The sequence below is a fragment of the Leguminivora glycinivorella genome, chromosome 12 (assembly GCF_023078275.1).
Source record: "Leguminivora glycinivorella isolate SPB_JAAS2020 chromosome 12, LegGlyc_1.1, whole genome shotgun sequence".
Taxonomy (NCBI): domain Eukaryota; kingdom Metazoa; phylum Arthropoda; class Insecta; order Lepidoptera; family Tortricidae; genus Leguminivora; species Leguminivora glycinivorella.
This window is the reverse complement of record NC_062982.1, coordinates 17148025-17172376: the sequence shown is the minus strand read 5'-3', so window position 1 is coordinate 17172376 and position 24352 is coordinate 17148025. Positions and strand designations below refer to the sequence as shown.

The 24352-nt window shown below is 41.4% G+C and overlaps 1 protein-coding gene across 1 annotated transcript in view; it reads left to right on the top strand.

Annotated features, from left to right (window-relative positions):
* The window catches only part of LOC125231669 (tonsoku-like protein), a 30936-nt gene that overhangs the window by 3378 nt on the left and 3206 nt on the right, over positions 1–24352 (top strand). Inside the window, exons 6-12 of the mRNA XM_048137176.1 lie at positions 44–248; positions 731–920; positions 1545–1773; positions 4247–4362; positions 4751–4928; positions 5446–6835; positions 7800–7975. Of these exons, the coding sequence (XP_047993133.1) occupies positions 44–248; positions 731–920; positions 1545–1773; positions 4247–4362; positions 4751–4928; positions 5446–6835; positions 7800–7975 (2484 nt within the window). The remainder of the gene's footprint in view (positions 1–43; positions 249–730; positions 921–1544; positions 1774–4246; positions 4363–4750; positions 4929–5445; positions 6836–7799; positions 7976–24352) is intronic.

The window sequence follows — 24352 nt, the reverse complement described above, 5'->3', positions numbered from 1 at the left end:
CTATCAAAATACACCCTGTATAATTTCTACTGTCTTCCCACAGTCGCAGCAATGTGCTACGCAGACGACCGAAGAGTCGGCATAGACCCAACCAACCATGCAGAGTTAAAGAAAATCTACGAAAGCTTGGGAGACGGGGCCTGTTACCTGCAGAGCTATGACGACGCCGTCTCTAACTATCTGAAGATGCTGGAACAAGCTGAGTTAGCTGGAGAAAGCGGGAGACAGCTTATACCTATCTACGTCAGGTAAGGATTTGTAACGCTGTGGCTTGCGACGCATACGAAATCAAACCTTATCGATATGGAAGTATGAGACGCGACGGCGACGGTCGCGCGACCGTCGCCCACGCAAGACACGGCGTAAGCTAACATGCATTTTTTGAAAATTTTGCTGTGATAGTAAAATTCTAAAATTTGGAACATTTTTGTATGAGGATCGAAATTTTCCAAATCTCTATTTCTGAGAACCAAAAACTTGAAACTTTTAGGATTCCATCTACATATCTGAAGACCAATGAAGTTGATGCCCTCCCTCCATTAGTTATTACACGTATTTTTTCATTTGAAGCATAGGAAAATAAAGCTACTTTGTCAATGAAACTATCAATTGTCTACGAAATAAATACCGGAATTGGCCACATTGACCTTACAAAGATCATAGGTTATACCGATACCCGGTTTCTACTTCTTTAAGTGTACTAATACATACAAACATTTTCAATTTTCAGTTTGTATCAAACATACAAAGACATGGGCTCGTACAACGACGCCCTAATGTTCCTGGAGAAGGAATACGAGCTAATAAAGGACGAGCCTAAAGAAGCCTTCACCACACTCTACAACATCGCTGAGACCAGCTACTTGGCGAAGAAACCTTATGACCAGATTGAGAAGGCTTGCATGAATGCTAGGAATGCTGTAAGTTCTCTTTTTAACCCCTGGGGTGTTATAAGTTTGACGTGTCTGTCTGTCTGTGTGTGTGTGTCTGTGGCATCGTAGCCCCCGAACGGATGAACCGATTTCGATTTAGTTTTTTTGGTTGAAAGCTGTGTTAGTCGGGAGTGTTCTTAGCCATGTTTCATAAAAATCGGTCCACTATGTGGCGGTCGGGGGTTTTTCAAAATTTTAATTTTGTGGTTAGGTTATTAATTGAGATTTATGTGCAAGGGTTATATGGCTATTTAGTTTTTACTACCAGTTCTTTAGCATGCAAATATACATAAGATTGCCTGGGATAAGGATTAAAATCCGGAAATCTGGACAGATGTGCTGCCATCTTGCCCAGGAAATTAGCTCTGGTGAGGATTTTCGATCTCTGCTTCTTCTTTGTCGTATCCTAATGGCTGAGGGACGTGACGAATGTGGACACTCTTCACCAGTTGTCTCCACGCCACTCTATCCTGGGCCCGGTGCATGCTGGCCTGCAATGTGGTCTTTGTCACAGACGTTATTTTGTTTGCCCGACGTGTGCCCATGCATGCTTAACAATATATCTCTTTGACAAGATTCAACTCCCTTATGACAATCTATTATTTCTTTCAGGCTAAAGAATGGAATAAGCGCAAATACGAAATCCGAGCTCTCAAATCCCTCCTTAAATACCAAGAAGAATATTTCGAGTTGGACAAAATGGAGGAAACGCAAGATGAACTCAGATACCTTGGGTATGAAGACTTTAACAATCTGGAAAACTCTGAGGATGAGAGTTCGGCTGGCGGTGATGACATGACGACGACCATTGGGCATGATATACGCTGTGAGGATATTACTGGTAAGAATTAAAAATCGTGTTTCAATAATATAAGGTCACCTTTTTTTAGGGTTCCGTAGTCAACTAGGAACCCTTATAGTTTCGCCATGTCTGTCTGTCCGTCCGTCCGTCCGTCCGTCCGTCCGTCCGTCCGTCCGTCCGTCCGCGGATAATCTCAGTAACCGTAAGCACTAGAAAGCTGAAATTTGGTACCAATATGTATATCAATCACGCCAACAAAGTGCAAAAATAAAAAATGGAAAAAAATGTTTTATTAGGGTACCCCCCCTACATGTAAAGTGGGGGCGGATATTTTTTTTCATTCCAACCCCAACGTGTGATATATTTTTGGATAGGTATTTAAAAATGAAGAAGGGTTTACTAAGATCGTTTTTTGATAATATTAATATTTTCAGAAATAATCGCTTCTAAAGGAAAAAAAAGTGCGTAACTTTTGAACCCTATGTTCAAAAAATATGAAAAAAATCACAATAGTAGATCTTTATAAAAACTTTCTAGGAAAATTATTTTGAACTTGATAGGTTTAGTAGTTTGTGAGAAAAATACGGAAAACTACGGAACCCTACACTGAGCGTGGCCCGACACGCTCTTGGCCGGTTTTTTAATAGATAATCTTACTGTGAACATATATTGGTGTCAATACCTGCTGTATAGGGGCGCATAGAGCTAATACGTACGTCGCGGCAAACGGCTAATGTATACGTGCCGGAAGACCAGCGATGGCTTTATGGTTAGCAATATACTGTTTTTTTTTTACTATTTGTTTGACGACCGGTCTGGCTCAGTCGGTAGTGACCCTGCCTGCTGAGCGGCGGTCCTGGGTTCGAATCCCGGTAAGGGCATTTATTTGTGTGATGAGCACAAATATTTGTTCCTGAGTCATGGACGTTTTCTATATATATTTATTTATTTATTTATTTTATTTATTTATTTTAAAACATATTTCAATGACATTACAGATAAATCCAATGCGTCATGAAACTTAAATAAAAAAAAAACAGTAAATATATATAAGTATGTATTTATCTATTTAAGTATGTATATCGTCGCTTAAGCCGCTTAAGCTGTAAGCTTTGCTTAGTTTGGGGCTAAGTTGATCTGTGTAAGATGTCCCCAATATTTATTTATTTATTTTTATGACTGTTTATCATGAATAAATGCTTTGTATTTGTACGTGCCTCGGTAGAGGCAGATCGATTGGCCGAGGACTCGCGCGCTGTCTCGTCCGAGCCTAGGGATGTCTACATCGGTTGTTTGCCGCGGCAGGACCCTGCTCGGCTCACTTAGGCCAGTTTTAGTGTGACGCGGACTCGTCCGCGCCACTCTAAAACGCTCCCTGAAGCTAACACATATTAGTCCAGTGGAGATCGCTCCGCGCGGTCGGCCCGCGTGACACTAAAACCAGCCTTACGGCTCAGCCACGACATTGGTCTAAGCGCGACAGCGGCGAGCGGCGGCCATACATTGAAGCGAGACACAGCGATGGGACTTTTCATTCGCACGTATGCCTGCCGCTCGCCGCTGCCGCGCTTAGACCAATGTCGTGGCTGGGCCGTTAGTGTGGACTCGCCTTATGACATTCGCCTCATTGTTGTATTTAGAGTAGAGATGTGCCAAACCGAAAATATCGCAAACCGGGCTGAACGGTTTGATTTTCTACGTAAACCGGTTTCAACCCGGTTTGACCAAACCGAGTTGCTACGACGGTCCTTAGCGTATTAATGTAGCGGTTAGGTTTGGCCCGTGTGAAGCGATTCGTCAAAATTAAACACGAATCAAGTCGGTCGGGTTGAGTCGAGTCAAGTTATGCCCGAAACACATTATATAAATGTGTTTTTTTTTTTTTTTTTTTTTTTAATTAAAGTAGTGTTTGAACAAGCTAAACTAAAACTAAATTAATGCAAATAAATATATTTCATTTCATTTCATCAAAATATTCGTAATGGAGACAGAATTCACAGAATATCGGCAAGGGCGGCAACGGCAGAATAGCGGGAGCATTTAATTGCAGTTGTAAATTGTTATATTTCCCCATTTATTATTAGGAAAAAAAGCACCATCTGTTATAATTGATTTCAAACCAAAGCGAGCGCGGCCGTGGCGCCACTTCCGCGCGAAAGTACAGCTATCCTGCTTGCACTCGCTGGCTTGCAGTTCCGATGCCGATATTGCCGGTTTCGTTATCAACATTTTCGAGTCGAGTCATGTGGGACCGATCGGTACGTTCGTTCGGCTGCGTTCCGTCTGCTCGTTGGAACCGGTTTGGTGAACTGTCAAACCGAGTCGGGCCGAGTTGAGCCTAACTCGGTTTGAACCGGGTTGGCAAACCGGGTTGACACATCTCTAATTAAGAGTGCAGTAAAATAAAAAAAGTCGCACGGTGTACTTATTTTCTTATTTCATAGAAGGATATTTAGTTTTAGGGCAGACGGTATTTTTAATATGTAACGCAATGGCCAATGTTTTATTACAGATGATGACGAGAACTTCAACGAAGAGATAGCAGGTGGAACTAAAACACGGCCCAGGAAAACTGGCGTAGCATATGTCAACAAAGTGAACGAGAAAGGAGAGTCACTCTTGCAGCGGGTAAATATTAGAAGCATATATTTTTTATATGATATAGTATTTGTAAAAAAGGGGACGAAATATATATCTATTGTTTCATCCTCCACGTTTTCTCAAGATGGTAGCCTCTCGTAAAACGCAATTATCGCTGTAATAAACGGGCGAAGTTGCACACAAAGCGTTTTAGATTTAAATGGAAAATAAGTAAGGTGACTTTATTAGTTTGGATTCTGTGTTTGTTTTAAATGTAAAAATAAGTTTCTAAAGTATTTTTTTCTATCCACATATCTTCTACAATTATCTTCTGTAAAAATTATATCTTGTTTCGTTCTGCATTAGTGGATCCGCCGCCTATTTGTTCGTATCTTAGTGTAAAAATGCTAATTACATCATATGACATATTCCACAGGCATGCATTGCTGGCAACAAATTCATGCTCCAACGTCTAATAGCACAAAAACACCCAGTCAATGTACGAGACTTCGCCGGATGGACTCCATTACACGAAGCAGCAATTAACGGTCATTACGAGATTGCACAGATCCTGATCGACCATGGAGCAGTGATCAATGATAGAGGACTAATGAGAGTAAAGGTAAGATTTAATAAAGTTTTTTTTGATACTCTGTGGTGTGTCTGTAGGTAATTCGCATATGCTATCTTCTTGCAAATTATTCGAGCACATTCTTTGCGGGCTCTAATGGGAAAGGTAGCGGACTGAGAATTAAGCAATGGTGTAAATAAGTTCAGTTCATGCAGGGGCGGCTAACTCCGCGATTCTATCGCCGCGCTACAAGTACATCCTGGCGGCCGCGAGTTCGCGGCCTACTCAGGGGTGGCGCGCGTTCTCACGGAATGCACGTTCGCACTTTCTATTGTTACTTTACGTCGCGGGGTTTTTAAAGCTATGTACGCGTGTGGAATGGCTAATAATACTTAGTTAAATAGACATATTGAATAAAATAAATACCATAAGACATTCTTGCAAAGATCTACATATTAAGTCCCACAGTGTTTAATCGAACAGAAACTCCCAATAAAGTGCGTAACTAAAAAGTAATACGTCGTTCTCTCCTATATGTGTGTATGAGACATTCTATACATACTTTTCAGGTCAAACACCTCTCCACGACGCTGCCTGCAACGGCTACATGGAGGTGATGCTACTCCTCCTCGACAAAGGAGCCATTCCTTCCATCAAGAACGACCTCGGTCACACAGCGCTCGACTCGCTCCGTCAGTGGCGCTCCAACACCGTCCTCAACAAAGAAAAAGAAGAACTATACAAAAATATATGCACCCGCCTCCAGAACCAAATCAGAACTGCCCCCGCTGAAATATCCCCAACCACCAACTTAAGTAGAAGAAAAATAGACAAATCTCCAGCGAGTACCTCCGTAGCAAAATCACCTGTGTTCAAAAAGAGAAATGTTATCCAAGATGACTCCGATGATGATATAGATCTATCACCCAGAAGAAATCAACCAGCTTTTCCTTCAGATGAGTCTAGTGGATCGTCTGATGAACAGACTGTTAAGAAGAAGGATATATCAGGAGTTAAAGAATATAGGACAGTCATATCCGCTTTAAGGCATAGAAGGACTTCTGAAGACTTGCCAGAGGTAGATTTGAAGAAAGCTCCAAAATCAGCTTTGTTAGACCCTGATGAAGTAGACGACGAATGGCTTGATGACGATATGGGCACAAATAAAAGTAAGAAGAGAAAATTCAGTGACCCATTATCATCAGTAACTATTGCTAAGAAACCCACCTATGATTCTATCAAAGACAGTATTGAAAATATTAACAGGATCGAACCACTTATAGACATCAACAATAGGAAATCAGCTGAAAAACAAAAGAAGCGAATGAGCGATATAATCGCTATCAACGAAAATAGTTCAGACTCCAACGAAAATATATGCCCCGAGTTTAGAAATAGTTGGCCAGCTATAGATAGGGAACTTAATGAGTCTAAAACTAGGGATACTAGAGATCATATGAGAAAACGCTGGAAGCAACAGAGCACTTTACTTCGAGCTGGTTTCCAAAGAAATAGACAAGATGATCAATCAAGTAATAGTGGAAGCGATAGTGAATTTAATTCTAGAAACAAAAGACTGACGCCCACAGGGACGTTCAGTAGGAAATCCTCAGGAGAAAACTTTAATACCTACAGTCCGCGTAAAAACGATATATCTGGTCCATTTTCAAGGCAATCACCAGCTGAATTCAGCAACTACAGTCCAAGAAAAGACTGTTTCAACATGATGAATATGAACCCTAGTGTGATGCAACCTTTGAACGTTATACAACCTATAAACATAGTTCAGTCTAATAAAAATGGAAGAACTATGCAGACGCAAATACTGCCGCCGGCGGCCGTAAAGGTTCAAGTGGAGGATAAGGTGCTGTTGATATCGCTGAAGTTGGACATGATTAACAAACAGACAATCAGCTGGCTGGTTGATGAAGTGAAGACTAGGTATTACAAGTAAGTAGAAAATAACCTAACTGCAAAAAAAATTGAAGAAACCCCCGACTGCGACATAGTAGACCGATTTTCATGAAACATGGCTAAGAACACTCCCAACTAACTCAGCTTTCAAAAAAACATCAATCGGTTCATCCGTTCGGGAGCTACGATGCCACAGACAGACACACACACAGACAGACAGACAGACACGTCAAACTTATAACACCACATCGTTTTTGCGTTGGGGGTTAAAAATCTTTAATTCGTATTATTTTTCAAGTAGGCATATTACAATACGCTGATGAACGTCAAATAAATAAACCTATGTATGAAATAAAACCAATGTAGCTGTAACAAGTTTGCAACGTTGTTGATAGGATAGATACCTGCAAAACCGTCATCATTTCACAAAAGTTTGATGATAACACTTGCAGAGGCGAGACTGTCGAAATCGCTGCAAACTTAGCTTGGATTGACCCTATCAAAAAAGTGTCACATAATGAGATTTTACTTGAAACGACACTGTCATCAGTCATGATACAAACATTTTGTATAGAATTCAACGGAATATACAGGGTGTTTGCACATGAACCGACAACATTTTTTGGGGGTTTGTGGTGTCCTTCCATTTCGTCCTTGAAACCTAGGTCCTAGGACTAGGAGCCACGGTTCTGGCGATACGATTTTTTTTCTTCTAAAAAACGTCTCATGAAATGCTCGGTATCAAATTTTGTTTAAATTTGTTTTTATTAACACCCCGCGCAAAAACGACGGGGTGTTATAAGTTTGACGTGTCTGTCTACTCTGTCTGTTTGTTTGTCCTGTCCGTCTGTGGCATCGTAGCTCCCGAACGGATGAACCGGTTTCGATTTAGTTTTTTTGTTTGAAAGCTGAGTTAGTCAAGTGAGTAAATCGATCCACTTATCGCGGTCGGAGGTTTTTTCAAAATTTTATTTTTTCTATTTAATAATCTCCATTTTAGATTGACCGGCGTCCGTCCAGTGTTCAGCCTCATGACCTCAGACGGTGCTATTCTATCTGAAGACGACCCGCTAAGCCTGGTGCTGTCCTCACCTGAGCTGAAGACCTGCATCACCAACTGGAAGGCCTCACCCGCTGAGGAGAGGTATCTGGAGTGCTGCGAAGCTTTAGGCATATGTAAGTACTATAAAGGCAAATAAATATGATGAACATGAGGATGTAGAGAAAGAAAAAGACATACGTCGGAATCATAGAGAAAAAAATATGCTCGTTTAGATACCATACCTTGGGTTAATGGTCTGTTAGATGTCGCTATGATGGGTCAAATGCTACTTGCCTCCTAGTCAAATCAGCTTCTTTTTAAGAACTGTCAAAACGAATTTCAACGTCTTGCTATATGAAATTAGTATGAAATCGAATTGAGTGATGTTGAAGGACCTGCGGATACGAAGTTCCTAACGAACTATTGTAATAAAATAAAACAAAACGGAAAATAAAATTATGGAGATTGATGGGGAGCCAAACTCACCGATGTTGTCGTCTCGAGAGTTTATCGGGTGGCCACCCTTGCAAAGCTTGGTTCTCTCTTTCCTTGCACTGCACACTCGCGAATCGTTCTATTATAATATAATTAATTAATAACTTAATTCGTTGCGGATATTTTTATTCACCATTGACAACGAATGTCTTTTTGCGGATTGACACTTGACGTATTTTATATTTTTTAAGAAGTTTGGCAAAGAGGCGGGTGACATGACAATTAAAAATGAGGTTGAACCTATCATAAGGAAGAGCGAGCGGGATGGACGATATGAATGATAATGAATGAAAAGGGCGCGAACATTTCTCCCCGGCTTTAAAGGGTTCCTTTAAAGGAAATAAGTACTAAATAAAATAAATAAATAATGACCCTTTTCTTCGAGTAAAATAATAGCGAAAAAAATAATATTATTCTAACATAATACCTACCCATTCCATTACTGGTCAGGCAAAGGACACAACCGCACGACAGGACGGACGAAACTTCCTTTACTTGTCCTGACAGTAACAACGCGGGTTGAGCCATCCTTTGAAGGATGCACTGCGTCTACAACACCCAATGGCCATGAGAATGGCGGCGCATTATCTACTTTAATGACGACTACTGTGCCAATTGCGATGGGAACTGATGGCGTTGTCCATTTAGCTCGAGATTGCAACTGATGCAGATACTCTGCTCGCCATCGTTGCCAGAAAGACTGCACTATCCTATCTAGGAGGGCATGTCGTTCACGTAAGTTACCTGACTCGACCAATGGAGTAGGTAACGACAACAGTGGAGCAGTATGGAGAAAATGAGCAGGAGTAAGAGCTGATGGCTCAGCGGGGTCACTGCTCAAGGCTGTTAGAGGCCGGGAATTAACGAGCGCTTCTATCTGAGCAAGCGTCGTTAGAAGTTCTTCGTACGTCAGTATTTGCGTACCGATCACCTTGAAAAGGTGATTTTTTACTATTTTCACCATAGACTCCCATGCGCCTCCAAAATGAGCAGAAGCAGGAGGGATGAACTTCCAATCAATGCGGTTCTCCGCTAGTTCCATCTCTATAAGTGGACGATGAGCATCCAAGAACTTGTAGAGGTCACGCATATAAGAATTGGCGCCAACGAAATTGGTTCCATTGTCCGAATACATGCATTGGACGGGACCACGGCGTGCCAAAAAGCGCTTTAATGCAGCCATGAAGTTGGCGGTACTCAATTCCGTCGCTATCTCAATGTGAAGACAGCGCGTAGTGAGGCAAGTGAAAATACATAACCAAGCCTTGCGACTCTTCACTCCTCTGCCACGAGTAGGCGTATATTGCAGAGGGCCTGCATAATCACACCCTGTATGCGTAAACGGTTTATCCACTTGATTCACGCGACAGCCCGGTAAGTCTGCCATGAGCGGAAAAGACGATTGTGGATTCGCTCTGAAACAAGTGTTGCATTTGGCAATGCGGTCGCGAATGACACGACGAGCCGACAGAATCCAATACTGAAGCCTAAGTATAGTCATCATTGACTCGGGACCAGCATGCAAATGCTTTCTGTGAACGTAGTCAACGATCATATTGACTACATGATTACGTCGCGGGAGCACAATTGGGTGCTTCTGAGAATACTGCAAGTCTGTATTTGTCAACCTGCCTCCAACACGAATTAGACCGTCTTTGCCTAAGAACGGTTTGAGCTTTTGTAAAGCAGGTGAGCAATATTTCTTGCTCTTAATTTTCTCAATATCGTCACAAAAATGTTCGTTTTGCAACGATGAGAGAATTTTGCCTTCAGCAAACTCTAAGTCGGATCGGGTAAGGGCCGTGGGGAGCGGTTTCGGATTAAGGATGCGGTACACGTATACGACGATGCGCAGTAATCGAGACCACGACGATATCCGCTGCGCGAGGGAATAAAGTGGTGACTCTGAGATAAAGGTTAAGAGCGCTTTCAAAAAATCTGCTTGCTCGAATTTCGACGCCGGCGGCGCTGGCGTGCGCCTGTGTGCAGACGCACACTATAACCAGAAGCATAACGATTGTAGCCTGCGGTACAGACATAGCGTGCGATCCTCTTCGAACCAACCTTACGTGCGGCTAGAGCGAAAGGGATAGCATTCATGGTCGGTACCGCCACGCCGTCAGTAGCGTTGCGGACTAACCATTATTGATACTTGCGTAAAAACACCGCCATATAAATTACATATTTGCATACATGATTTCGTGCATAAATACTTGACCTTTTAGTTTAATTATTAAAGTTATCACAGTTTTTTCTATTAAAACGTGTGTAGCCTTGGAAGAAATAATTTAAAAAACCTTTTATAATATAATAAATTGTGTATATAATATTGTCTTCTGTCACCGCGATAGTTACTCATGAAATAAATTTATGGAATCAGATTATTTCGCGTATAATGAATATAATCCGTTTTCTTAGTTTTATTTCATTTTGCATATGATATATGTTTTCTAGGTTCTTTTCGGTGAAGGAAAACATCGTGAGGAAACCGGACTAATTCCAATAAGGTCTAGTTTACCCTTTGGGTTGAAAGGTCTGATGGCAGTCGCTTTCGTATAAACTAGTGCCTACGCCAAATCTTGGGATTAGTTGTCAAAGCGGACCGCAGGCTCCCATGAGCCGTGGCAAATGCCGGGATAACACAAGGAAGATGATGATGTTTTCTAGGTATGTACCTAGAAAACATCATTATATATCATATATATATGTATATATATGTATATCATTATATATATGTATATATAATGGAACTAAGATCGGTTTTCTTTAATTTTAAGTAGTTTTTTTTATATTTAAAATGTGTTTTTAGGGTTTCGTAGTCAACTAGGAACCCTTATAGTTTCGCCATGTCTGTCTGTCTGTCCCTCCGTCCGTCCGTCCGTCCGCGGATAATCTCAGTGACCGTTAGAACTAGAGAGCTGAAATTTGGTACCAATATGTATATCAGTCACGCCGACAAAGTGCAAAAATAAAAAGTGGAAACAATGTTTTATTAGGGTACCCACCCCCTACACGTAAAGTAGGGCGTGATTTTTTTTTCATTTCAACCCTAACGTGTGATTTATTGCTGGATAGGTATTTAAAAATGAATTACTGAAATCGTTTTTTGATAATATTAATATTTTCGGGAATAATCGCTCCTAAAGGAAAAAAAGTGTCCCCCTTCCCCCTCTAACTTTTTAACAATATATTTAAAAAATATTTAAAAATCACAAAAGTAGAACTTTATAAACTTTCTAGGAAAACTGTTTTGAACTTGATAGGTTCTGTAGTTTTTTTAAAAATATGGAAAACTACGGAAGACCCGAGCGGCTATCTACCGGCTGAGAGCGTGTCGGGCCACGCTCAGTGCAGGCACTGAGCGTGGCCCGACACGCTCTCGGCCGGTTTTTAAATATTATGTTGTTTTAATTGCATGGAGCACAGGAAGGTCCACATCTATGTATTAGTTTTTTGTAAGGAAATACAACTCTACGCTACGCCTACTTGCTTTAGTTGACTGTTGACGCACTGAGACAGTGGATGCGCCAGAGTATAAAAGAGTGATTACCATCTCTTGTCAAAGATCTTGTTGAGACGAATCAAACGAACCCAAACAAGAAGTGGTTTCAAGACCTGGTCGTGGAATACTCTTGACTACCTTCCAGCTTCATCATCAGATCCTGGGTACCATCTCTTGTCAAAGATCTTGTTGAGACGAATCAAACAAGCCCAAACACAGAAGAGTTTCAAGACTTGGTTGTTGAATACTCTTGACTACCTTCCGGCTTCACCATCAGATCCTGGGTATCATCTCTTGTCAAAGATCTTGTTGAGACGAACCAAACGAGCCCAAACACGGAGTGGTTTCAAGACCTGGTTGATGAATTCTCTTGACTACCTTCCAGCTTCATCATCAGATCCTGGGTACCATCTCTTGTCAAAGATCTTGTTGAGACGAACCAAACGAGCCCAAACACGGAATGGTTTCAAGACCTGGTTGATGAATTCTGTTGACTACCTTCCGGCTTCATCATCAGATCCTGGGTACCATCACCTCTTGTCAAAGATCTTGTTGAGGCAAATCAAACGAGCCCAAACACGAAATGGTTTCAAGACCTGGTTGATGAGAACTCATGACTACCTTCCGGCTTCATCATCAGATCCTGGGTACCATCACCTCTTGTCAAAGATCTTGTTGAGGCAAATCAAACGAGCCCAAACACGAAATGGTTTCAAGACCTGGTTGATGAGAGCTCATGACTACCATCTGACTTCATCATCAGATCCTGAGTACCATCTATTGTCAAAGATTTTGTTGAGACGAGTCAGTAACCTAAAATGATATTCAATAATAAATAATACTTACTAAAAATATTAGTCAAGTTAATTAGTTAGTTACCAAAGTCGTCAACCCAAGGATCAAAGTTTTCGGTCGCAGTATACATGCAACAGTACATCCAAACACGCACACAAGTGCGGTTTTGGACACGGCGGGTGCCGCACACAATGACAAAATAACTTCGCGATCGTCGAGCCGCGTGCGGAGCGGACTAACATACGTCCTGCCTCTACAAGCTCTGCCGCGGTACTGACATCGCAAGCGCGCGTAACCGGTAATAAGGAGGCATTTTTAAAAAATCGTCAAAAATATTAAATTGCAATTAATAGAAAACTTTTGCATAAAATCTGTTTAAGTAAGCGTTGCAGATTATTTTTATATTAAAACTACTTCAAAAACACGTAAGTTTTCGAAGAAATTGACACTTAATCTGAGGTGATTTCTGAAACAAATTGGATTCATCATATCCTCATTTACTCTATTCTAAAGCCTTATAACAAAGAAGTAGTCTCAAAAGATTGTAGTACAGGATATACATAATACAAATTTACCACTTGAAGCATTCAAAACTATCCAAATTTTACAAATTAGACGGACTAAGTCAGCACTTTTCGCGGGTTTTCCTAAACATGCACCAGAAAAAAAATCATAATTAATTAAGTGAGTTAGTTTTTAAAAATCCAGTCTCACAACATGTAAGTTAAGAAGATGTCCTAATCGAATCCTGAACTTAATAAGTCTTTTAGATGACGGAAAGTGTAGCATTTTGCCGACTAAAACTATCAATTTTACATTATTACGACGTTTTCGTTGAATGCCCTCTTAAGTAAAAATATAGGTAAAAGTGTAAAAATAAATTTATTGTCTTATTAGGACACACAATACGTGGCGCATCGTATCGCCATGACACACAGAGTGAGAGAGTGAGATAGCAAGAATACCTATCTCACATGCATAGACAAACACATATAGAAACTTATTACATTGTTTATCACACCCCCTTTCAATGTAATAATGTTTACTCACTAACAAAAAACAATACCATTATACCTTTAACTTAAAAGCAATTAACAACTTGACACATTCTCAAAATAAAGAGCACAAAAAAAACAAAATTAGGTATTCAGGCCACACATCTTCACAAATTTTGACAACATGTTATTTTTCAGGCACTTCGTGAACATGTCTGCAACCTGATCCTCCGTTTTTACATATTTAACAACAACCTTATTATTTTCTATTATTTCCCTAATAAAATGGTGTTTAATATCAATGTGTTTCAATCTTTTTACACTGTTTGTATGAGCCACTTTAATCGAAGACTGGTTGTCACAATAAATCACAACTGGAGACACATTTCTGAAATTTAGATCATGACAGATATTAATCAGCCAGCAGGCTTCAGTACCAGCCATCGTCAGTGATACATACTCACTCTCCGTAGATGAAATGCTTACTGTGCTTTGCTTTTTCGAGCACCAAGATATTAAACAATTACAAAAGCTAAAGCAAAACCCAGTTGTCGACTTTCTATCTCGAAGATCTCCTCCCCAATCTGAATCGCAAAACCCTACAAGCATTTCATCATTGCATTTAAACACCAATTTATAACCCAATGTGTGTTTGATGTATCGCAATACTCTTTTTAAAGCTGTTAGCAACATTTCACTAGCCGAGTCTTGGTACCTGCTTAGTATAGACATAGCAGCACAAATATCAGGCCTAGTACCTAAAGCCGCATACATCAAGCACCCAATGATTTGTCTGCAAATATTTACAGTACTACTGTTACATTTTTCACCTTCAAGCACTTGAGTGTTGAAATTATAGTCCATGGGGGTACTAACAGGTTTGCAATCATACATATTAAACCTTTTTAAAACTTTTTCAAGATATTTCTTTTGACATAGTTCAGTAACTCCAGTCTCTAAATTTTGGTTGACATTTATTCCCAAAAAATCTGACACTAAGTCCAAATCTTTCATTTCAAACTCCTTTTTCAAAACTGTTTTTAACCCCATGACCTGTTCCTCATCAGTACCAAAAATCAAAATATCATCAACATATATCAGTAAATACATTTGTTTCTGACCTTCACATTTGGAATAAAGACAGCAATCAGCCTGAGATCTCTTAAACCCTTCCTTAATCATGACAGAATTGAATTTGTTATTCCAATATTTGGGTGATTTCTTTAAGCCATACAATGACTTGTTTAATTTCACAATATTTTTATTATCTTCAAATGCACCCTCTGGCAATCTAATATAAACATCTTCCTCAATTTCCCCATACAAAAATGCCCCTGTCACATCCATTTGATGGACCGGCAGACCTAGTTTAGTGGCTGCTGCCACGAACAGTCTGAAAGTTGCGAGCTTGGCAACTGGTGCATAAATGTCATTCAAATCGATATCATCATTCTGTTCGAAGCCGCGAGCTACTAATCTAGCTTTATATTGACATGATCCATTATTTGTTTTTATTTTAAAAACCCACTTACTACTAATCACTTTGTCTCTAACCTTTTGATCACAGACTGTCCAAGTGTTATTGTCTTTCAGGGTTTGCAGCTCCCTTTGCATTGCACTTTTCCACTCTGACACATTTGCACTATTAATTGCCTCACTATAAGTTTTAGGTTCATCACTATCACTCATCACATTATTACAATTACACAAGACAGAAGGCTTCTTAACTCGCTTTCCCCGACCTAAAGGTTCCTCAACTTCTCTTGTCTGGATGTGGTCATCACAGTTGTCAACCTGGACAGAACTGTCCTCAGCCTCATCATAGATAGAGTCTGAATGGTTTTTTGAGCTATCTTGAGTATCATCAGCATTTTGTACCTGACAGCTGGAGTCATTTGTCCCATCTTGACCCTGCAGTTGAGTCTCTTCATCATCTTGGCTAAGCACTTCACATGGTATCATTGAACTATTTGGGATAAGCAAACTTTTCTTTACATTGCCTTCAGTCACAAAAACAATATCTCTTTTTGTTTCAACATCATTCTTCTCGGGAAAATAAATCCTATACCCTTTAGTGGTTTCTCCATATCCAACTAAAAAGCCTTTTTCTCCCTTAGCATCCCACTTATGTCTCTTGACCTTCGGAATATGGGCGTACACTGGTGTTCCAAACACCTTAAGGAGATTTATGTCAAAACTTTTGCCTGTCCATAGCTCGTATGGAGACTTTCCTTGAACTGAGCTTTTCCCGGTTCTATTTAGCACGTAGGCAGCTGTGTTAACAGCTTCCGCCCACAGACTATTTGGTAAGTCTTTCGATAGCAACATTGTCCTGCCAGCTTCCACTAGAATGCGATTTTCAATTTCAATTTTGCCATTCTGTTCCGCTGTATATGGTATCGAAGTCTGGTGTATTATTCCCTTTGCAGAAAGGAACTCTTTCACATCTCTATTTAGAAATTCTGTTCCACAGTCACTTCTGAAAATCTTCACCCTGTTACCAGTTTCAGTTTCTGCTTGATTAATGAAGTTTTTGACGCACGCCTTTATCTCATCCTTGCCTTTTATGAAATACACTTTCCTGTACTTGGAGTAGTCATCTTTAAATACTACGTAATATCTGGATCCTCCAATTGACGGTTCTTCCATTGGCCCACAAGTGTCCGCGTGAATGATCTCGCATGTTCTTGTGCTCACATTTTCGCTTGCTGGGTAGGGCAAGCGGTGAATTTTGCCCTTTAAGCAGCCCTCACAAGTATCGATTTGGGTTTTATTTACTTCGATATTGTATTTCTTGAGCACATCTTTCACATACGTCATATTTTGGTGAGCTAACTTTTCGTGCCACTCGTGTAAATCAGCGTATTTAGAACCAGCTACATTGGCTGTACATGTATGTAAAAACCGAAAATTAAAATAATACATGCGTCCACTTCTTTCGGCAATAGCCATCAATTTATTATCTTTATAAAACTTGCTTTCATTTTCGCCGGTAACAACAACATAACCTTTTGACGTAGCACAGAAAACAGAAAACAGGTTGGTTTTCAATTCCGGAACGTGAAGTACGTTCTCTATGGCAGTCTCGATCCAGTCCGTTCCGTTCCACACTTGCACTGCCATCTGTCCTATACCGTGCACACTAACTTTCGCATTGTTTCCTACAACTACGAATTTATCGTTTACGGGCGTATACGACGAAAACAGTACAATGTCACGACACATATGCTCGCTCGCACCTTGGTCGACGAGGAATTTGGTGGTTTGGTAATCTTCACTGTCCATACTATCGACCACAAAAGCATTTCTTTCTTTGCTTTTTCTAAAACGACACTGGTTTTTTAAGTGTCCCGGTTTATTACAAAAATAACATTTCAAAACTTGTCGACTATCCTTGTGATGCATATTCTCATTCTTATTGTACCTGCATTCACTTTGGTAATGTCCGACGCGGTTGCAAGAAAAGCACTTAATTGACTTATTTTCCACTTTCTTTGCCACAAAAGCTGACGTCGACGGCAAATTCTTATCTTTTTCTTTTATTCTCTCTTCTTCAATCTGAAGTCTGGCCGCTAAGTTATCATACGTCTGCTTCTCCTCAGGAGCAGACTCCCATGCCGAAACAAAATGATTATAGGCTTCAGGCAACGACATGAGTATCTTAGTTATTACGAATTTATCAGATATGGTTTCGCCAAGCTGTTTCAGCTGGTTCTTCATCTCCTGTATTTTTGATAAAAAGACGGCCATTTGCACACCCTCTTCAAATTTGTACTGGAAGAAGCGCTGTTGAATTATGTGTATAGAAGTTTCAGACTTCTGTTCATACACACTCTGCAGTTTTTTCCACATTTCTGCTGACGTTTCACAAGCCAATATGTGTAACATGACTTCTTCCGTCATTCTTGTCACCATGAGCGCCTGAGCTTTCGCATCTTGCGACTCCCAACGTGCTCGTAGCTTTTCATCTTCTGGCTTCACGGTCGTCCCGTCTACTACTTTAAACAGACCCTGCCCTTTCAGTGACACCGAAGTTTGGAATTTCCACACATTCCAATTTTTGGAACCTTCCAGTTTAATTGCAGTACCTACTGCTCCTGCACTCTGTGAAGAGATCTTCTCTTCTTCCATCCTGTAGGCCCTCCTTCCTTGGTCGAATACTTCGACCAAGTATTCCCTTCCCGGTGCGAAAATTCAAGATGGTCGCCGCCCCGCAAACCGGTATTTTTGAAAATGTTTTGGCGCTACAGTTTTCCCCCTTTTAACCTATATTTTCTTTTCTTTATTTAGTTAGGTGCCTGGGCCCATAACCAGATAAAGGTTAAGTAAAAATATAGGTAAAAGTGTAAAAATAAATTTATTGTCTTATTAGGACACACAATACGTGGCGCATCGTATCGCCATGACACACAGAGTGAGAGAGTGAGATAGCAAGAATACCTATCTCACATGCATAGACAAACACATATAGAAACTTATTACATTGTTTATCACACTCTGACACATCCGTAGTAGTAGCGTGTGCAAGAGGCTTAAGCTCCGGCACTTCTCCGATGGACTCTCGATCGAGCTCCCTTAAAGGCCATTCTGATGGATGCTTGGATGCCCAAGCCGGTCCTGTAAACCACAAAGGATGATCCACAAGCTTAGCAGGCGTCAGGCCACGCGACAAGCAATCCGCGGGATTTTCTAAGCCCGCCACATGATGGAAGCAGCTGGCCGGTACAGCTTCAATTATCTTAACAACGCGATTGGCAACGAATGTTTGCCAGCGGTGTGGTGATGACTGAATCCAGCAGAGCGCAACTTTCGAGTCAGTAAAGGCGTAGATCTCGTTAATGTTGTAACGGGGCTCGAAATTATCTTGCACCTTCCGCATGAGCTTTGCCAGGAGGACAGCAGCACACAGCTCTAATCTCGCTACAGAGACTGTCTTCAAGGGAGAGACCTTCGACTTGGAACACACCAATCGAACTGTCACTTCATTCCCGTTTATGACCTGAAGATAAACTACACCTCCATATGCCCGCTCGGAAGCATCACCGAAGCCTAAGAGGTTTATAGTACAACCTTGTACTACCCCGAGATGACGCGGTATATTAATTTCATTCAATTTTGGCAACTCAGAACAAAATCGTTCCCATAAATTTACAATATGGGTCGGGGGAGTCTCATCCCAGTCGCATTTGATCAACCAAAGCTCCTGTATGAGGAGTTTTGCGTAAAGGACAACTGGAGCTACTAAGCCGACGTTATCCCATAGGCGAGCCACTGCAGACAAGATTGTCCTTTTAGTGCACGTTGGATCTGGCTCTGTCACCTTGAAATGGAAATAATCGCCAGATTTATTCCAACACAAGCCAAGGACCTTTTGCGAGACTCCTGGGTCTATTTCCAAGTCTACGGAAGCCCTATGAGAAGCAGGTATCTCACGTAGCACGGTCTCTGAGTTGCAGGTCCATTTGACAAGATCAAATTGACCGCATTTGAATAGGTCAATAAGCTCCTTAGCCGCAGCGATAGCAACAGATTCATCCCGCTGTTGCGAATCATCTGACATAATGCAGAAGCATACGTCATCCATGTATGTGCAGGACGATCGCTGCTGCTATTGGAAACTTATGTCCGTCGTCTGCAATCAGCTGGCGAACGACGCGGAGCGCGTGATATGGGCTCGACTTCATACCAAAACACACACGGTTAAATTCGTATGTCGAAATGGGATCTGCCGGGCGGAATCTATATAAGATTCGTTGAAACTGGCGGTCCGATTCGCGAACACCAATCTGTAAAAACATTTGGCGACAATCGGCTGAAAGCGCTATTTTGAATAAGCGAAAGTTCAAGAGGATTGAAAATAAATCCCCTTGAAGATTGGGCCCTGAGTGCAAGACATCATTCAGCGACAGACCTGTAGTTGTCTTGCTACTCGAGTCCAGGACCATACGAACTTTGGTAGTGGTCTTATCCTCACGCACGACAGCATGATGAGGAATTATGTATGCGAGGGCTGAAGAGGTGTTCGCGTTGAGAGAGTTAGTCACGTCCGATATATAACCCTTACTGACGTATTCACGAATTATATCGTCATAGGCGGCACGTAACACACTCGATGACTCTAGCTTTCTTTCAAGACAAAGAAAGCGCCTCTTAGCAGCCGAATGCGACTCTCCGAGCTTGAACACGTCATCTCGGAAAGGCAATGCCACAGTATATCTACCACTAGCGTCGCGCGTAGTGGTGGCGCGGAAATATTCCTCGCATTCAAAGTCATCCTGGCTTTGAGCGGGCGGAGCGGATACTTCCTCAAGTTCCCAGAACTTTTTGAGGAGGTGGTCCATGGAATCCACGGAAGTACAACAAGCTGAAGTATATTTACGCGGTGGCTGTAAAGCAGGCACCGAACCCATTAAAATATACTCCAGTACCGTCTGTATAGCTGGTGGCATATAGTCCACTTCGCTTTTGACGATGTGCGGCAGCAGCAAATGTGGAAATATAGTTGCACCCACCAGTACATCAATGGCGACGGGCGTATCCAACGTGTCGTCAGCTAGAGGGAGACCATGAACATGTGTCAGTGCTGACATGTCCACGGGCACTGACGGCAGGTCGTCGGTGATGCGATCGACCACCAAACTCGAAACGTCGAAGTTGATATTATCGTCGAATCGCGAAAATACTTTTACGTTTGCGTTCCCCTTAACAATTTTCTTGGTTTTTCCAATGCCAAATACAGAGCTTGGTTTCCTATCAAAAGTTAAACCTAAGCGCCTACAACATTCTTCAGTAATGAAGTTACTTTGTGACGCGGTGTCAAGCAGACATTTGATAACCTGCGTTTCACCCTTACTGTCGCGAACGATGACCTTTGCGGTGGACAGCAAAACCGTGTCACACGAAGATGCTGAGTGTTGATTTGACATTTTATTGTTAGAGGCAGCAAGTGCTTGCGTCACGATAGACGTGTTACAGGACGTGCCTTCCGGCGGCGAGGATGTTTTAATAGCTGCGTTGCTCGTAGATGCATTTGACTCATCAGAGGTCGTAGCTTTTTCATCCTTGTTCTTGTCAAAATGCAACAGAGTATGATGCTTTTGATGACAAACTCGACACTTCACCTCGGAATTGCACTCGCGGGTGCGGTGTTTAATGCTTAAGCAGTTAATACATGCTTTAAGCTCTTTAGCGCGTTTGAAGCGATCAGAAGACGTTAAGTCGTTGAAAGAAGGACATTTGAATAAATGTTCATGGACAATATTGTCACAAATACATTTAGTAGTGCTCGCGCAAGCAACGTAGCTTTGTAGTTTAGGTGCGGCACTACGCGGTTGAATCGACTTAACACCTTTTTCGCGCGATGGATTTACGGCGGCGGAGACGGCGGTACATGGTTGCGAGTTTTGATAAATCCTAAACTGACCTTTCATGAAATCTGACAGATCGCGAAATGTAGGCAACTTCGTATTTCGATGCAGCATCTCAAATGCTCGAAGAGTTTCCTGGTCTAACTTCTTTAAAGCTATATGCATAAGCATAAAATCGCTTAAATCATCCAGCTTAAGCGATTTAAGCGCATTCGCAGCTGTCACAAACTTATCAATGAATGTCTGGAAGTTAGACGAGGAAGCGGGACCATTAATCTTCAAATTGAGCATTTGATCCATGTAAGTCGAGGCAAGAGTGCGCTTATCTTGAAATCTGTCAAGTAGACTATCTAGAATAAGCTGATAATTGTCAGCGCTCGGAGTTATACCTGCAAAGACGGCTTGAGCTTTTGGTGACAATTTCCCAATTAAATAAAACAGCTTCTCCTCGTCGGTAAGTGACAGATTGTCGTGCACTCTCGATTTAAAACTAGCGTAGAACAGCGGCCAGTTACGTATGTCTCCATCAAACGCTACCAGTTCCATCGTTGGCAAAGAAGGTCTAGCTCTCTCCACCGATAAAGGCGGCGAAGAGGCCGGCGGTGCGGCTGGTTGCAGTCGCTTGACCACTCTCCTGATGCGGCAGTACAAATCTTCAAAGGCTATGAGCGGCTGATAGTTAGGGACAGCAGCCGTCTTAGTCCTCAGTAGCGTGCGGTTGTACTCATTTACCACTTCTTTGAACTCCGTCCGAAGTTCGTCAATAGTGTCAGCAGCGTCAAGAAAACTTTCGCGACTCACTGCATCTGTATCGGCAACTAGCGACTTTTTATAAATACCCTGGACGAGTTCAAAGAAGACGTTGCGTTTTGCTTCAAGCATTGACAACTCGTCTTCATAACACCAGCTGTCAACGCTTTCGGCTTTTGTTTCTTTTGCCATATTGCATGAGAAGGGTTAAATATGCGGTAAATCAATTTATGTTCCTATGAAGGATAAACTCTTATAAACGTATACCTAAATTGCGGGTGCGGTTAATAATATATATTTAGGTAAATAATTTATAAGGGCGGAGCGACGAATAAAGTTATACACGTATAAATAAATACCTAAACTGCGGGAGCGAGTAAGTAAGAATAATTTAGGTAATATTTATACGGACGGTGCGGGAGGAGAACGATTCGCAATGAATGTATGAGGAGAAAATAGGGGAACAGGGAAGAGAATCCGGTTCGAAGGACCAGAAATGTTGAAGGACCTGCGGATACGAAGTTCCTAACGAACTATTGTAATAAAATAAAACAAAACGGAAAATAAAATTATGGAGATTGATGGGGAGCCAAACTCACCGATGTTGTCGTCTCGAGAGTTTATCGGGTGGCCACCCTTGCAAATAGAGTTTGCATTATCCGACGGATTTTTAATATTCGAATAATTCGGATAATACAATTTTTATTATTCGAATATTCGAATAATTCGGATAATTTCGGATAATTTATTAAATGGAACAAAATTAATGTTACAGGTGCGTATAAGCGTGGAATTGATAACGGCTGAGGTATATGAACGCCATAATGCAAAATTTACCTACATTTTTATTTATTTTTTGCGTAAATCAGCAAACTGTAGAAATTAAAACACACCTAGCTCTCTATCTTTAGTTCTATGACTAGAATCTTGCAAACAGATAGTGAGCTGTCGATATAAGACAGTTAGTAGTAGTGATTAGTTAGGTGTTAGGTATAACGAGAAGTTTTTCTGACAACACCTTTACCTTGGAAATGGATGGTAGAGAGGATGGCTTGTGTAGAGTGGAACGTGAGACAACAGCATTGGATATGATGATGGTTATAGGCGATACAGCGTTGTCATATTATCCGTTCCGATATCGGATATAGGAAGGATGTCAAAGGCAAAAATCAAAGATGGCGCCTTGAATAATTTCGAGAATGTATAGGAGTCGGTCCTTCGCTCGATCGGATCGGATACTCATCTTATCTTAAATCTGCGGGGCCCTTCCGGATACACTTCGACCCATCGGGATCTTTTGTGCAATTACCCCCTAAGATCTTAAGATCCTTCAGCTATTCAGGAGCTTCTCGACCATCTCCACGTATCGGATGATGAGGCTCATGGGTAGCTCTCTGATGTCCTTTGGTAATAGGTAGCCTGCTCCAAAGTTCTTCATTCTTTGTCTGGCGAGGGCGTGACATTCACACATTAGATGTCTGACGGTCTCTTCCTCTTCGCCGCACATGCGACAATCTGTGTAGTCAGCGTGTCCCATCTTGGCCAACATTCCTTTGATCCCGTAATGGCCTGTGAACACCCCCGTTATAATTTGGAGTTGTCTTTTGCCTAGCTTTCCTAGCTTTTTGCTCCATCCAGATTCTACCCTCCGCATAAAGAGCTTTGAATGCTTCAGACCTACCAGGGCATCTCTTTTTGGTGATTAGCCTTTGTATGGTCCTTCATAGCCGTTTTAATGGTTCCTTGTGACGTTGTCTTTAGACCTGGCCTTGGCAAGTTCATCAGCATTTTCATTGCCAATGAAGCCTTCGTGCCCCGGTATCCATACCAGTTGCATCTTGTTTTGCCTTCCAAGCTTGTTAAGAGCTTGGATGCCGTTTAATACCAGTCAAGAGTCACCTCTGGGCGATGTGAAGGCTTTGAGTGCCGCCTGACTGTCGCTGAGTATATAGATATTCTTTCCTTGGGTTTGTCTAACTATATTCTTATGTACACAGGTATTTATTGCGTATGTCTCGGCTTAAAAGACAGTGGCATAATTGCCCATGCTGATACTACCACTGTAGTCACTAGTCATTTGCATAAATGCCTACGCCCGTACCAGATGCCATCTTGGACCGGATCGGATACTTAATATAAAAAGTTGAAAACTCTTTTCGTAGGCTCTAAACAAAAGCGTCCTGGTTAGGGTCTTAGAACAGGAATGAGCAACTGAGCATCGGTACTCGTTCAAAACAGAATAACCAAAAAAAGAGAAGACCAATTAGTCGAAGACACTTCCTATCCAGGTGTGGATCATTTTAGACCTTAGTTGCACAGTGGCTGGTACCAAAGTACCAATGGAAGGGGAGAGGCGATAAATAAGTATTGTACCACCGACATAAAATATACAACACATAAAATTTAAAAAAATGAAGAAGGAGGAGGTACAAAGGCGAACTTATTTAAATATTCAAATCTAAAACGCCTCAAATTGCTCGGCAGCAATTTGATGGGTTTTAGTTTCCAAGCTGATCAGTAGATCGACTAAGATTTCAAAGTATAAGTAGTAATTAGACCGATTTTTGTGTATGAATGTAACTAAGGACTTAAAAGGAAAATGCCTTA